This window comes from Triturus cristatus, chromosome 8 (assembly GCF_964204655.1).
Source record: "Triturus cristatus chromosome 8, aTriCri1.1, whole genome shotgun sequence".
NCBI lineage: Eukaryota > Metazoa > Chordata > Amphibia > Caudata > Salamandridae > Triturus > Triturus cristatus.
In genome coordinates this window covers 816,526,331-816,540,368 of record NC_140591.1, presented here as the reverse complement: position 1 = coordinate 816,540,368, position 14,038 = coordinate 816,526,331, and the positions used below count along the sequence as shown (strand labels likewise).

General features: G+C 42.6%; 1 protein-coding gene across 1 annotated transcript in view; it reads right to left on the bottom strand.

Annotated features, from left to right (window-relative positions):
* Nucleotides 1–13,758, bottom strand: part of ITGBL1 (integrin subunit beta like 1) — a 1,349,590-nt gene extending 1,335,832 nt beyond the window's left edge. Inside the window, exon 1 of the mRNA XM_085622268.1 lies at nucleotides 13,456–13,758. Coding sequence (XP_085478394.1) covers nucleotides 13,456–13,538 — 83 coding nt within the window. The 5' untranslated portion in view covers nucleotides 13,539–13,758. The remainder of the gene's footprint in view (nucleotides 1–13,455) is intronic.
* Between the last annotated feature and the right edge of the window lie 280 nt (nucleotides 13,759–14,038).

The window sequence follows — 14,038 nt, the reverse complement described above, 5'->3', positions numbered from 1 at the left end:
CAGTTATACACACACCACCACACTTACTTCTACAGAAACTTACACATACTTAGTCTTTTAAACAATCACTTATAGAAACACATACTTATTCATACAGGAACTCTTCCAATCTCTCACTCTCACATATACTCACTTATATACACCAAAAGTCACATATACTAGTTTAAACATATGTAGTTACTCATAAAGATACTATTGAGACAGTCACTCACTCACTAACACACCCGTACACACACTCATCCACCCATACAGTCCTGCACACATGCTGTCTTCAACACATACAAACAGTGAGTCACTCATTCATGCATCTATACACTACGTAATACCCCCCACCGAACCATAGAGACACTCAGACACTCATACTGATACTCAAAAAACCAACTAATAACCTATATAGACACTCATGTAGCTACTCACCAACCCATGCAGCCACTTATACACAAAGTGCGAGACTGATAAAGATATTTACATATTTAAACATTACTCACTAAGCCATGTATTCACTAAGACACACTTAATCAGTCAGTTATACAATCAATTTTTCAAAAGAAATCATCCATTTAGACACTTATATACCCATTTATTCTTCCATCGACCTTGAGATATACATATATAAAACATATTTAATTTTCAGAAAAACACACATTCACTGGATGATGTCATCAGTGATGTCATTTGAGATGTCATCAGTGATGTCATGAGTGATGTCACTGACCATGGCATGAGTGATGTAATATGTGACGTCATCAGCAGAACATTGCGGGCGCACGAGTTATAGTTAGCTGAACTAACTATAACGGGGGAATTTCAATGGTTTTGTACGAGTGAAAAGTCCAGCTAACTATAACGACCATGAAACCTATGTTTTTTTCAGTGAATTTCTAAGGTTTTTTAAATGCTAATTCCGAACTATAACATGCCTGAAACCTATGGTTTTTTCAGTGAATATATATATATATATATATATATCATAGACTGCTCACTCTATAACTCCATACCACTCCGCTGGAACAAAGCGAGATAGGACCCAAATAGGTGCTTGATAGATTTTATTCACAAGCCACTCTCCACCATTTTTTTTTTTTTTTTTTTTTTTTTTTGGTGCTTGATAGATTTTATTCACAAGCCACTCTCCACCATGACGCGTTTCGGCAGCTTCTCTGCCTTGATCACATGACAGCGCAAACACGGGAGACATTCGTTTTTAAAGTGATAGTGCAAGGTCACATGATACATTCAATACCATCAACATAGAAAACATACTGTAAAATTACAAGTGTATAATTTAAAAGAAAGACATCAGGAATTGCTTATTTAATCGCTAAATGCCACTCATTATAACAGGACCTGATTGTCATGACTGTTGTTGATGTAATGTTTCAATATTTATATACCCAACATGTCACTTCAAAGGTTAAAATAATGGCCTAAATGCCAAAAGCCTTTGTGTTTTCCGTTTGTTGACTGATTGTTTTGCATAGGACCTTTGTGATAAAAAAGATGATTAACTCGTGTATCCAATAAATATTAAAAAAAGAAAATTTTAAGAAATTAGCAAGAGAACCGGTGTTGAAATTTTCGTAAAGTGCAAGTGCTTAAAAGGTAATAAAATAGTGTGCGCGGTGGATTGGTTATTAATATATAACCTCCCAGAATGTGCAAATGTAATAACTACAAGGATGCTATCTAGTGTCACAGACAAAATGTCTGAGCTATAAGTTCTAAAGAAATATATATCGCCGACTGAAATCACCTATATGCCGTATGCTCAATTAGAATATTAACTTTTACCTCATGGACTGACAAATATATGTTGTGGGGGCTTAGATAATTACTGGACATTCCTAGCTCTAATAGACCTTTATAAATAATGGTATAAAATGTTTTAAATACATAAATACATAAATATAAATATAAATAAATTCTTAAAACATCCACATATAAGATCTATAAAAACCTCCCCTAAAAAAGTAGGTAAAATACCAACATTGTAACATATCATTATTGTCTGTGCAAAGATAAATTAATTAAAAGATCTCAAATCATAAGACAATTGAACAATTTAAGATGAAAGAAGAGTTACGGTTCAAAAAGTGATAGTGAGGTGTGACAAGCATATAATATAAAATATGTTAAAAGAAGAAATTTTTGTACTTAGATGTTGGTATATACAATCTTAAAATTATTCTTCCACATAAATATCCAATCCTAGCATATCACACCATCATCCCACTGAATTCTATTCATCCCTGGCAGTAATTAGGAAATAAAGGAAAGGAACCTGATGCCATTTATACAGCTGATAAAAGTATGTCTAGTCAAGGTATGTGTACAGATCCTCGCTAGTATTAAGACCTCCTGGATTCTTGGTGTCTAGCTCTAAAATGTAGCGTGTTTCAAGGCGCCTAAGTTTTTGTTCCCGATCTCCCCCTCTGTCTAGTGGAGGTATCGTATCAATGACATAATACTGAAGATGTTTTAAATTATTGTCATGTTGTGTCTTGAAATGCCTTGCTACAGGGTAGGTTGGGTCGCTGTTGGTAATGGCTCTAATGTGCTGTAATATGCGCTTGTGTACTTGTAACTTGGTGCTACCTATATACATTAAGTTACACGAGCACTGTAACACATATATAGCAAAGTCAGTGCGACAGGTCAAGTGATGTTTGATTTCTCGGGTCGTACCATTGAACGCTGTCTGGTAAGTGGTTCTATTTGAAGCATAGTTACAAGCCTTACAGACAGAGCATTTGAAAAAACCTTTCCTAGCCACCAGCCAACCCACTTTCTTACTTTCCTCAGGGTTTTTCCTTACTAAAGCTTTTGCCATTGTGGCCGCTCTTCTGTATGTAATGGCAGGTTGTTTAGGCAAAAATGTACCAATTATAGGGTCATCATGAACTATTGGCCAATTCCTTCTTATTATGGTTCTTATCTGTTGTTCCTGCTTGGAATATGTAAGGATGAGTCTAGTGGGCTCAACTAGAGTCTCTCCCTTGTCCTTTCTCTTTGTCACATTATTTATAAGCTCATGTCTCGCGAGCCTTTTTGATTTGTCAATCGCACTCTGGATGGATGCATTTGTATAACCCCTGTCAAGGAATCGCTGTCTGCATTCTTGCTGTTTATTGTTGCAGTCCCCATCCTCACTACATATTCTGCGAATTCGAAGCATTTCCCCATACGGAATGCTGTATATCAAGTGTGGAGGATGTGCACTCGAAGCATGTAACAGAGTGTTCCCTGCCGTTTCCTTACGATGCAGTGAAGTATTCATGCAATTGTTCACTATGTTGACCTGAACATCTAGGAAGGTTATACTGGTGTTGCTTATGTTGGAAGTGAACTGTAGATTTACATCATTAATATTTAACGATTTGACAAATTCAATGGCTTTATCCTGGGTTCCCTGCCATATAATGAATAGGTCATCTATATAGCGTAACCAGCATACGATGTTGTCTTTGTATGTCTCCTCATACGTTTTCATGAGGACCAGCTCCTCCCACCAGCCCATGAAAAGACAAGCGTAGCTGGGGGAAAAACTGGCCCCCATAGCAACGCCTTGAATTTGCTGGAACATTTGATGTTTGAACATAAAGTAATTGTTCTCTAAACAGAAACCCAACATGTCCATTATCAACTTGTTATGCTGTGCATAGTATAATGGTCTATTTGCCAAAAAATAGTCAACTGCCCTTAGACCATCCTGGTTCTTGATGCACGTGTATAGTGAGGATACATCCAAGGCCAGGAGAAAATATCCTTCTTGCCATCTGATCTTGTCAATTTTCCTGATGAAATCCCCAGTGTCCTGCACAAATGATTTCAATTCTTTCACATGTTCTTGGAGGAAAAAATCAATATAGCGTGACATGTGCTCTAATGGTCCATTGATGGCAGCGATTATTGGTCTCCCGGGGGGCTTGTGAATGTTTTTATGAACTTTAGGAATAAAGTACATAGATGGAGTTTTTGGGTGTTCTGTTTTTAAATATTTAAACTCTTCCATACTCAAAAGCCCCACACTCTTCCAGGCCAATAACTTAGAATGGAATTGATATATATATATATTTTTTTTTTTTTTTTTCACTGAAAAAAACAAAGGTTAACTGGAGGTTATTGTTAGGTGAAAATGTCACCTAAAACAGACCACTTTAAACAAACAAAACAACTAAAATTCAACAGTTATACATATCTCAAATACTTAGGCATAATTGATGCATAAAACTATTGCTTTGTAATAAATAGTCCCTGTCTGCTAAAGGTTCAAGATAAATCAGCTTCAATAAACTTGGAAGCTTGTCTTGAAGATTAAAAATGTCAAAGTGAGCTACAGTCAGATCCATGGCTTTCAATGTCACAGACTTGTTATTATGACACAAACAATTTCAGAGTTTTTAAGGGTTTATTGGGGACACAGAATATTGTCTCACCTCATTTTGGAGTGATAAAATGGCAGCAGTCGGAATTGGTAGGAAGATGCCTATATCCCAAAAGACAGCCATCTCAACATCTTCAAGGCAAAGTAGTAGACCAAGGAAAATTCACACAGAAAAGCCTTGTGCATATTACACTTTACCTTCACAATGTTTCTAACTTGCTAAACTGACTGAAATATAACCCCAAGACATTAACAGTGGCTTAGATTCATTGAACCATTTCACCTATCACTTGCTTCTCCATACTGATTTTCCTCAGCACTAAGTTACATCTGTGGCCATAAATAGCCATGGATCCTACTTCTGTTAATATAGATTTTGTAAATCGATCTCACAAATTAGCTGTTGTTCATACGTTCAACATGTATCTATGTACATGGTATTTGTAGAGTACAAACCTAAAACAAGGAAGTGGAATGCTATAAATAGTCAAGGAAAAAGATACGCTCAACAAATGAATGAAGTGGTTGCTGGATTCTGGGAAAGGAGTAATCTTTTACTGCATCATAAAATAGTGTTCTTTACAAAGGCTAATCTTCAGCTCTTTCTTAAATTGGAGCAGGATTCGGGCAGTCCTGATGCACATAAAGATGATTGTTCCAGATCAGCTTAGGTACGCAAATAATGTTGGTGAATTGTGCCCAGATCTCTTTAAATAATGAGGATGATCAGCTGACAACTCACATATCATTTCAATGCACTCAACGCACAAGAGGTACATAAATTAGGTAGGAAAACTTCTGGGAAGCGTATGAATAATGACGGCCTTTCCAAAATCCATGCTCTGCCACCCACTCTGAACAACCATGGTAATGCCTACTCATAAACTAATGAAGTTGATTCACCAAAATGCCACTGGTTATGGGATGTGACATCAGGCACTATCTCCCAATCATGTGTTTTGAGGAAGAAAAGCAAGCCTCCATAGTCAGATGTTGTTAAATCATTCCGAAACATAGGACGGAATTTTTATGAATAGTAGTAAATTGACTATGAAGACAAGAAAGTTCACCATTTAAGTAAAAGATGGAAGTGATTTATAATTTTGGGTCTTAAAACTTGTATTTCACGAAGTAAGGGTTTGATTCACTAAACGATTACTGAACCTCACAATTGTAGTCTTAGGCCTTTGATGTTCACAGATGTACTCATTTTTGGAGTTACATGCATATCCCAAAGTATGCACGAGAATCTACAACACACACACATATAGGTGTGTGTGTGTATGTGTGTGACAGGCGCGCAATGCCCATTGGGCTCAAAAGGCTTCAGCCCCCCCATCGTGTGTATCAGCCCGGCTGAGACAGCTTCCCGGGCACACAGCCGCACCCTAGTACTTCACAGGTCTTTAAAAAGACCATTTACTTGTTTTCGAGGCTGTGTTGTTTTTCACCCCTTCGTAGAGCCCATGCATCTCCACTCTGCATATGGCTGGGAGAGTCAGCCCCCCCCCCCCGAAATTTTTAGCCACCCCCCCCCCGAAATTTGACTCTAGTTGCGCCTTCGGTGCGTGTGTTTGTGTATGTGTGTGTGTGTGAGACTTATAAAGTGTGAAGCTAGTTACAATGCAAAGGAGAACCGTAAAGCATGAGGTATCAATGATTACTAGAAGAAAACAAGCATTTGCAATGCAATAGGTCTCGCATTATTAAAGTTTGAGCTATTGGTGTTGCATTATTTAGCAATGCCAATAGCTCAAACTTTAATAATGCGAGACCTCACGTGCCCACCTTACATGAACGTAACGTAAACTCAGACTGCAAATCACATTTACAACCACCCCACAGTGAAAACAATTGTGATTCGTTCTCATTTGTGGAGTGTCACAACGCGCAGTTTAGGCATTTCTTTTCAGGTGTAAGCATCGATTAATAATAATAACCGTGATAACCATAATACTATTATTGTCAGCAGTGTGAGTGTAGGAGACCGCATCTGTAATATTTGCTAGTTTTCTCTGTCTTTAGCTAGATAGTATGCAGAAATTACAGATATTTGCAATCCACATGTAGTTCTGCCCTTATTAACCCAGGTGAGGCCTCCTCTGCTGACGGTGTAGAGTGAGACAGCACACAGACTGTTTAAAAATAAACTCCCCTCTCTTTGCTTAAACGTGGGGACACTGTTTAGTTATTTATGAAAGGTAATTTATGTCAAGGGGGAGAGGATGTGGCGTACTGACAAGAGCTGCCTACTTTGGAATTGGGAAATGAGGTTTTCGAATGGTTAACCCGGCTCTCCCCATGCCACCCTGTGTGCCCCGGAGGATTACAGAGGCTGACAGGATGAATGATTAACTCATCTGTCTACTCGTCTCCCCTCAACCCCCTCTGTTACCCAAAGACCCTCACTGAGGACCCCAGAGGATGCACTCTTCCTGACAGGGTATCTCAAAGTCAATCTAATCAATCAGTCGAAATTGGTTGTCTGCCTATACACCTCACCACTTTCAAATGTCACTAGCCGCCACTGTGTAAAAGATGTGCACAGCTTATATTCTACCTCTAAAACACACCTATATCCTCTCACCAGTGTACACACCACCAATGCCAAAGAAGTTAATTTAAATAAGCAATGACCAAATGCACAGAGCATAGCATTGAAGACATGTAATTAGATGTGGGCAAAACTGTAATGACACCAGCGAAATTCTCTGTGTTATACGAAATTAGCAAAAAGTTTTTGAAACTTTATATTAAGCAATTTTGCTTAACTTTTTTAGCGGACATGGATATTACATAGAAAGACTCATGTGATACCGGTAGTATCTCACTAAGAGACATTTTGTGTTCAAACTAGTCTCCTGCCATTGCCGTGCAAGATTTTTTCACACAGGAAGCTCCTTTAAAAATAACACACAGGATTCTGGCAAGCCACATTTTGTTACAAAAATGTAATATTATTCTATAAATTCTCAGGGATTTCCTCGAAATTTTCTAAACAGTTACATAATTTTGTACACCCTGAGCAGAAAGAAACAAACAGCAAAACACTTAGGTACACACATCCATACATATGTTCCACTTAGATCCTCTATCCAGTATGACTCACCTGTAAACAATATGAAACACACCCATTATTATGTGAACAGACAACTTTGTCTCTGACTTTCTGTTGCTGTAAAGAGCTCCCTGATTCCAAAAGCGTTACAGGACTATGCCCAGAGCTTCCAGTGGGCCGGGTCTCACCGGTGCTGAGCACCGGCAGTTTGTTAAAGGGGGCCTCGAAACGGGTCTCTATCGGGCTCTGTTTTGTGCCATGTCACAGGCTGTCTGTTTTTATCCGGACTGCAGTGACAGCAGGCACATCATGTGCGCTTCTCACACTGCTCACTTCTCACTAGTGGAGAAGTTACTGCATGACGTCATGCCAGGTGAGGTTGTAGGGGAAGGGAAATCCTTTACAGAGAGTCATCTTCTCTCTGGATTTCCCTTCTGTTTTTTAAACTCAGGAGAAGCAACTTTGTCGTAGTGTCACCAGAGTGAAAGCTTTTTCAATATTACATACAAGCCATAGTTGCTGCCTATTTATCTTATACAACTAACAACCATTGACAAAGCCAATAGTCCTGACTTGTTGTAGGTATGATGTTACTTGTTGTATCATATATCTGGATGCAATTACATAAACCGCAAAATACAAGTCGGGCGGCACACTATGCATAACAGATTTTTAGTTTATGTGTTTTTAATCTACGCCCTTCATTACATTGGACATGCCCCTGCGAGAGACCAGTGCTAAAGAATTGCTTGGGACATACCATACCATAACAGGATTCCAAGAAAGGGCACATAAGACCATTTTTACCATCACAAAACAGTTAAACGAGATGCATTATTGTGAAGCACAAAACATGCAAACATCCCCGTCTCAAATCCAAACGCACACATTTGGTAGGAGACGGTGGAACCTCTGTGTGCTGAAACCATAAGCCCTTGGGTGTTTTCTTCGTGTATAGTGGCTGAGAAGTTTCTTACGAAATAGGCAAAGGACTTGGTACTCTGCTCCCACCCTCTCGTGATTGGTTAGGTCAGTGGTACATGCAGTCTTCTTTCACGACAGGTAACTCTCTAACAAGACAGAGACACATATACTTGTCAAGCGATAACTAGAGATTTAACTGACTCTTGTCTAGACCTGCCAACCTTCTGAACTGCTGACGAATCTCTAAATGTCCTTACACGCTAGGATTCTTCCGATTGATATCAGTTCTGTGAGCTGACTCACAGAGACATGAAAGCTGCTGCCGGCTGTTCTAAGATGGGCTCGAAGAATAACACAGCTCTCTTAATCGCAAGCGAGAAAGATGGCGGAAATCGCGGAAGCGTGCCCGGCGATTCCACTGGGGGCAGCCACCCGCACTCTATACTTCACTATACCGCAGGGACTTCAGAAATTAGTCAGGCAGAGCTCTTTAAATGGCAATTCATTCTGCAAACATAATTAAAAATGAATGATTCCGCACGTACGCTTCACCGGGGGACATCGATGCGCGCTTCGCGAGGCCAAGGGGAAACACAGTTGCAGCTCGCAAAGGCTTAATGCTAGCGTGCGACTGCTCAGAAAACGACGCGGCTCTTCCCTACACCGCGCTTGCTTCCTTTCACACCCGGCTTATGAACTTGGAGAAAAGTGTTCCTCTTGCCTTCAAGGGAATACATTTAACTCACTTGCAAATTCCAACCAGTGGTGCGCGCGCACGACAGAGGAGCGGGGGGAGGGAGCACGGCAGCGGCGCAAACACGCGCTGCTGCGCATGCTAGACACGGACGAGAATGGGCTTTGCAAAGGCGGGACATGCACCAGCCTTTGCCCAATCCCATGCCGTTTTTTTTTAAAAAAACACGCTAAAGCCAATGGCGGGCGGCGAAAGTCTGCTCACACGCACGAGCGTGTGAGCAGCTTTCAGAACCCCTTTACAAGAGGTCTCACGCTGCGCGAGCAATGTTACACACTGCAACGCTAGGCACGAGACATAAAAATGAGGGGAGGTAAAATACAGAGAAAGATGGGGCTGCAAATTTAGAGGGAATAGGAACCAAGGTGGGTAAGAGTAGGACTGATTTTCAGGGGGATACTTGTTTTCAATAATCCTACTCCTTCAGATAGTCAATCTGCAAGTTTAGGGTTGGAAGAAATGTGCATTTGCAAAGCCCCTCCCAATGTTTATTTCTGCATATGATAAATATGATTCTATCTAGACTACTTTCCCTACATCCCCTTAAGATCTCGTATGTTTGCAGCACTTTCTGGCCCTAGCTGCTGATTTACTCTAAAACAATTTTCAGGTAATGTTCGATGAGCAACTTGGGTGTGAATGCCATTGGGAATGTTTGTGAATCACCTCAAATCTTCCACTTTGTGGGTGTTTGGAACCGACAAAATGGCCACTTCCTGACAATTCCAAACTCGCTCCACTCCTGACCACACTTATTTTCAGAAAAACAAGTGATGTGATTACATCCTTCTCTGTGAAGACATCCAGGCTCTAGAACTCATTTCTTTCAAGGACGACCATCTTCCATGACTACTTTGCATTCAGGGAGGTGATAAAGGGATGCATATGCTCAAACAAATGACTAATTCACACACAGTTTTTCCCAGAAGGTAATGGTGTGTGTACATCTGCTGCACCACATCAATACTTCTCTCTGTCGTACCACGAATGTAGGTAGAGCTCTCCACCGTTAGACCCGAGCGCCCTTTTGAACTTCATCAGTGGCATCCAACCCTTCCCAAGGAGATCAGACTACAAACCGATTGTACCAACCTTTCTCAAGCATCAGTATAAATTCTTACCAAATGGCCCAAGGACGGTTTATGTGTATGCAAGCACAACTCTATCTCTCTCACAGCTCTCTGATTCACTCCATGTTTAAGCAAAGCCACAAGTTCACCAAGGCACAGCTGGAGCACCACTCCAAACCACAAGCAACACTCATTTGCACCTCTCAAAACCCAACATATAAACCCACAAGCTACCAACCACACTTACAAATGGAGTAGTCTATTACTCAACAGGGGCGTCTCCTCCACTAGGGCGGAGGAGCGTCGCCCTACTGTTTTCTTGCAGTACGAAAAAGCCAAAACATAAAATGGTTTATTACCATTTTATGTTTGCTTTACACATTGCGGGCGGGCGGGGCTGCGCTGCTCTTCAAGCAGGGGAGGAGTGGTTTTGCCCACTCCTGAGTGTGCAATGACTGCTTGGTCAGCCCTCTCAGGCCTCCCAAAGCAGTCATGCCTGCATGGAGAACATGGCCACCCCATTAGTTCCTAGCAGGGCGGTGTCCCGACCAATCACAACGCTACTTGCAGCGTTGTGATTGGCTTAGGGGAGGGAGCCTGGCTGCCTGCTTACTGTTCCTGTCGGAGGCAGGAGAGCAGGAGCCAAGAAGACGTGGGACCCGGCGGAAAGGTACGCTTAATTATTATTTTTTTTTATTTACTTTCCCCGTGATCCCCCCCCTGAAACCCCTCACACCCGCCCCCCTCGCCCTCCACCCTCCTACCTGTGAGCAATGCCACTGTTACTCAACCACTCTGGGGGCTCATCGGGGCTAAGGGACGATATAAAAATAAGTGTAGGTAATCCCTACCCCAGAGTAACTGCATGCTACTGAGAAGTGCTGGTTCTCGTCAATCAAAAGTATTGACCCCCTGCTGGCACGTGCAGGTACTCTCCTTTTCAAATGATAGAAGTTCAGTTACTCCTCTCTGACAGTACCTGCCTATTTGAAGAACTGGCTACAATACAATACATTACTTTGGCAGGATGCTACCACCCTATTATTGGAAAAGTGGGCAAAAGTGGGCCTGTTGACATGAAATTCCCACAGCTAGGAGCCTTTACATGTCAGTGTCAGCAGAAGGATAAGATCTGTTGCAAATGCATGCACCCCTAGTCAATAAGACCCTATGACGACACAACAGCCCCCCCACCCCGCTTGAAATTGGTATGACGGGGTCGTGTAAATGTGTGGCGTATGGAAAGGGCATGTCGGGTCTCCAGAGAAGTCCCCCCCCCCCCCCCCCCCCCGCAGCATCTTGGAGGCTTCCAGGTCACTATATGCTACCTCAGAGGGAAGGACAGACAGCCTCGACCAATAAGTGGGGGGTGGGGGCTCCACACATCATTATCTGCATAGAGAGTGCTCTGAATGGGTCGCTTGTGACGTCAGCAGCAGACTGCCAAAAGCCTGAGGCCTGAGAGAGCCGCATACCTGTTGCTAGCAAACAGTAAAAGCAGAAGAAGGTGATTTGGTAAAAGGATGGACGAGTGAACAGGCAGAAGCGGAGTGCACGCCCCTCTAGGTAGTTTGCTGCAGTCGCCCAGGTCAGAGTGACAAGAAATATATATTTAGAGAAAATACCTTGAAGATGTTGCTTTGCGTGCTCCGCTTTAAGATTCAAGTGAAAAGTGGGCAAAAGATGGTGCCCCGTTTCATGATATTCACACGAGATTAATTTAATTGCAATGACTCCAAATGAGAATAATTAAATAGATGGTGGTTATCCAGAAAATGTGGCATGGTTTTGGGCCCCAAGAGCCACCCATAGAAAGCCCCTGCAGGTTTAAAAATAAGAGCGATTTGCCCTCTACCCTTTAAAATTCCAAAGAATTCGTATATGATTGCATAGTTTCTAGGCTTGTATGCTACATTGAGCTGTGCAAATCTCCCCCTCCCCTGCCCCCCATCTCCTGGCCTCTTTCTTCCTGCTATGGACCACAAATCTTTCCTGAAAGGATACAGCCGTCACGCCGCTTCTGAACGCATACACATGTGCATGACAAAAGCACGTTTCTCTCGGACATGCCACCTGCAAATATGCGTTCATAAATGAATACATTCCAGGGTCATGAAAACGAGTGTCCAAACTTTGGCCAGATGCAAAACTGAAGTCAGGCATTTAGGTATGTGCCCAAATATTTCCATAAAATAATATTACAAAAGGGGTAGCCTATTCAGTTTGTTTTAGGGAATGGTTGCGGGGGTGAAAAACGGCACTTTACCTAGCCAAACAGAGTGCCCCCAGAGCATTGTACCTCGTGCTGAGTGATTCTTTTAAGACTGTTCGTGATTGTGTATTATCATTGTTTTAAAGATGTTATTTGAAATTAAGTCTTAAATGCTGTGCTCCGCTTGTAAATGCCCTCATCAGTTTGCAAAGCACTGTAGCTGCTTACCTGCCTTCAGATTTCTATGAGTTCATTTCATATGGCGGTTGTCAACTGTGGCCGCTGTACATATAAACTGTGGTGGCATGGTGAGCAAAAGAACAATGCATTGACCCAGAACTGTTGACTGGGGGTGAATGTTTGATTTGCTCAGCATTCCATCCATCATCTGTGTGTCTTTTGTTTTCTCGCCCTAAGTGTGGCTGGCATGCCCAGACGTGGGTCCTGGGCTCACTGTGTCACTGGATTCAAACTAGCCAGGCTGATGAGGGGTGATGTCCTGAAACCGGTCCTAGGATGCTTGTTTCTGGTCCAGACAGGACCTGGCTTGGCAGCTTGGTCTGGACTGTTCCCATGAGGCACAGGGTCAAGACTGATTTGCATATGACTGGGTCTAAACTGGGGTGGCAGGGGGAGCAAAAGAAGGATGGATTTAAGCCAGATCTATTGACTGGGGGTGAATGTTTGATTTGCTCTGCATCCCGTCCATCAACTGAGTGTCTTTTGCTGTACATAGAAAGGCAGGGTGTTTCTCTAAAGGTAGCCAGAATTTGAGAGCTCAGTGGACTAATGCATTGACTGAGTAGACTTGGGCTTAAACCCCCATGCATGAACACATATGTGAACCCCTCTATGGCAACTTTCATCCTCCCCGGGTCGATAATGAAAACTACAGAGTTGGGTTACAGTACTGGAGTCAACAGCGCCAAAAGGCCATCGGGTTAAAGAGCGCTTTATAAATACGCATTGTAGTGTATGCCTCCCACACAACTAACTCGAGAAGTGAAGAGGCACCATAAAAAAACAACGTCCACTGCAGCTCAAAGGACCTACCTCGGCGGCTGGGACACACTTTGCGGGACGCAGACGAGAAGCAGGAAGACTAGCGGCAGCGCCAGTAACGTCGCAGCCTTCATCCTCCCGGCCTAAAGAGAGAGATCCCTGGAACACACGAAGAAAGGCTGCCAGCAGACCACAAGTGCAAGCAACAAAGGGTCCCCAAAACGAAGCTTCAAACTCCTTCAAACAGCCTGACGCGGCAGCGGCTCCGCGACCCGTCACGCACAGCTGGCCCAAACCGGCTTTGGCGCTCCCTCGCGCCCCTTTGGAGTTCCCACTGCTGCGTGTAATGAGAGTGCCAGCAGGAGCGGGGCAGCCGCCGAGCGCAGCCAAAGCCCAAGTTTCACAGCCCACTTTCAGCAAAAATAATTAGAAACAGTTGCACGCCCTGGCGGTTTATTTTGACATGGAAAGCGCCCAGTTCATAGCCTCCTTTCGGAAACTCTCATTCCTGGCGTGCCAGAGCTGCGTGCGTTTATTTTTTTTATCAGAAGCAGGGAGCTGGTGTGCGTTACTTAAATGAGCTGTATGTTAACGAAATAACGCGGTTCAAGTCCTCAGTCGCCGGTTGGCAAGA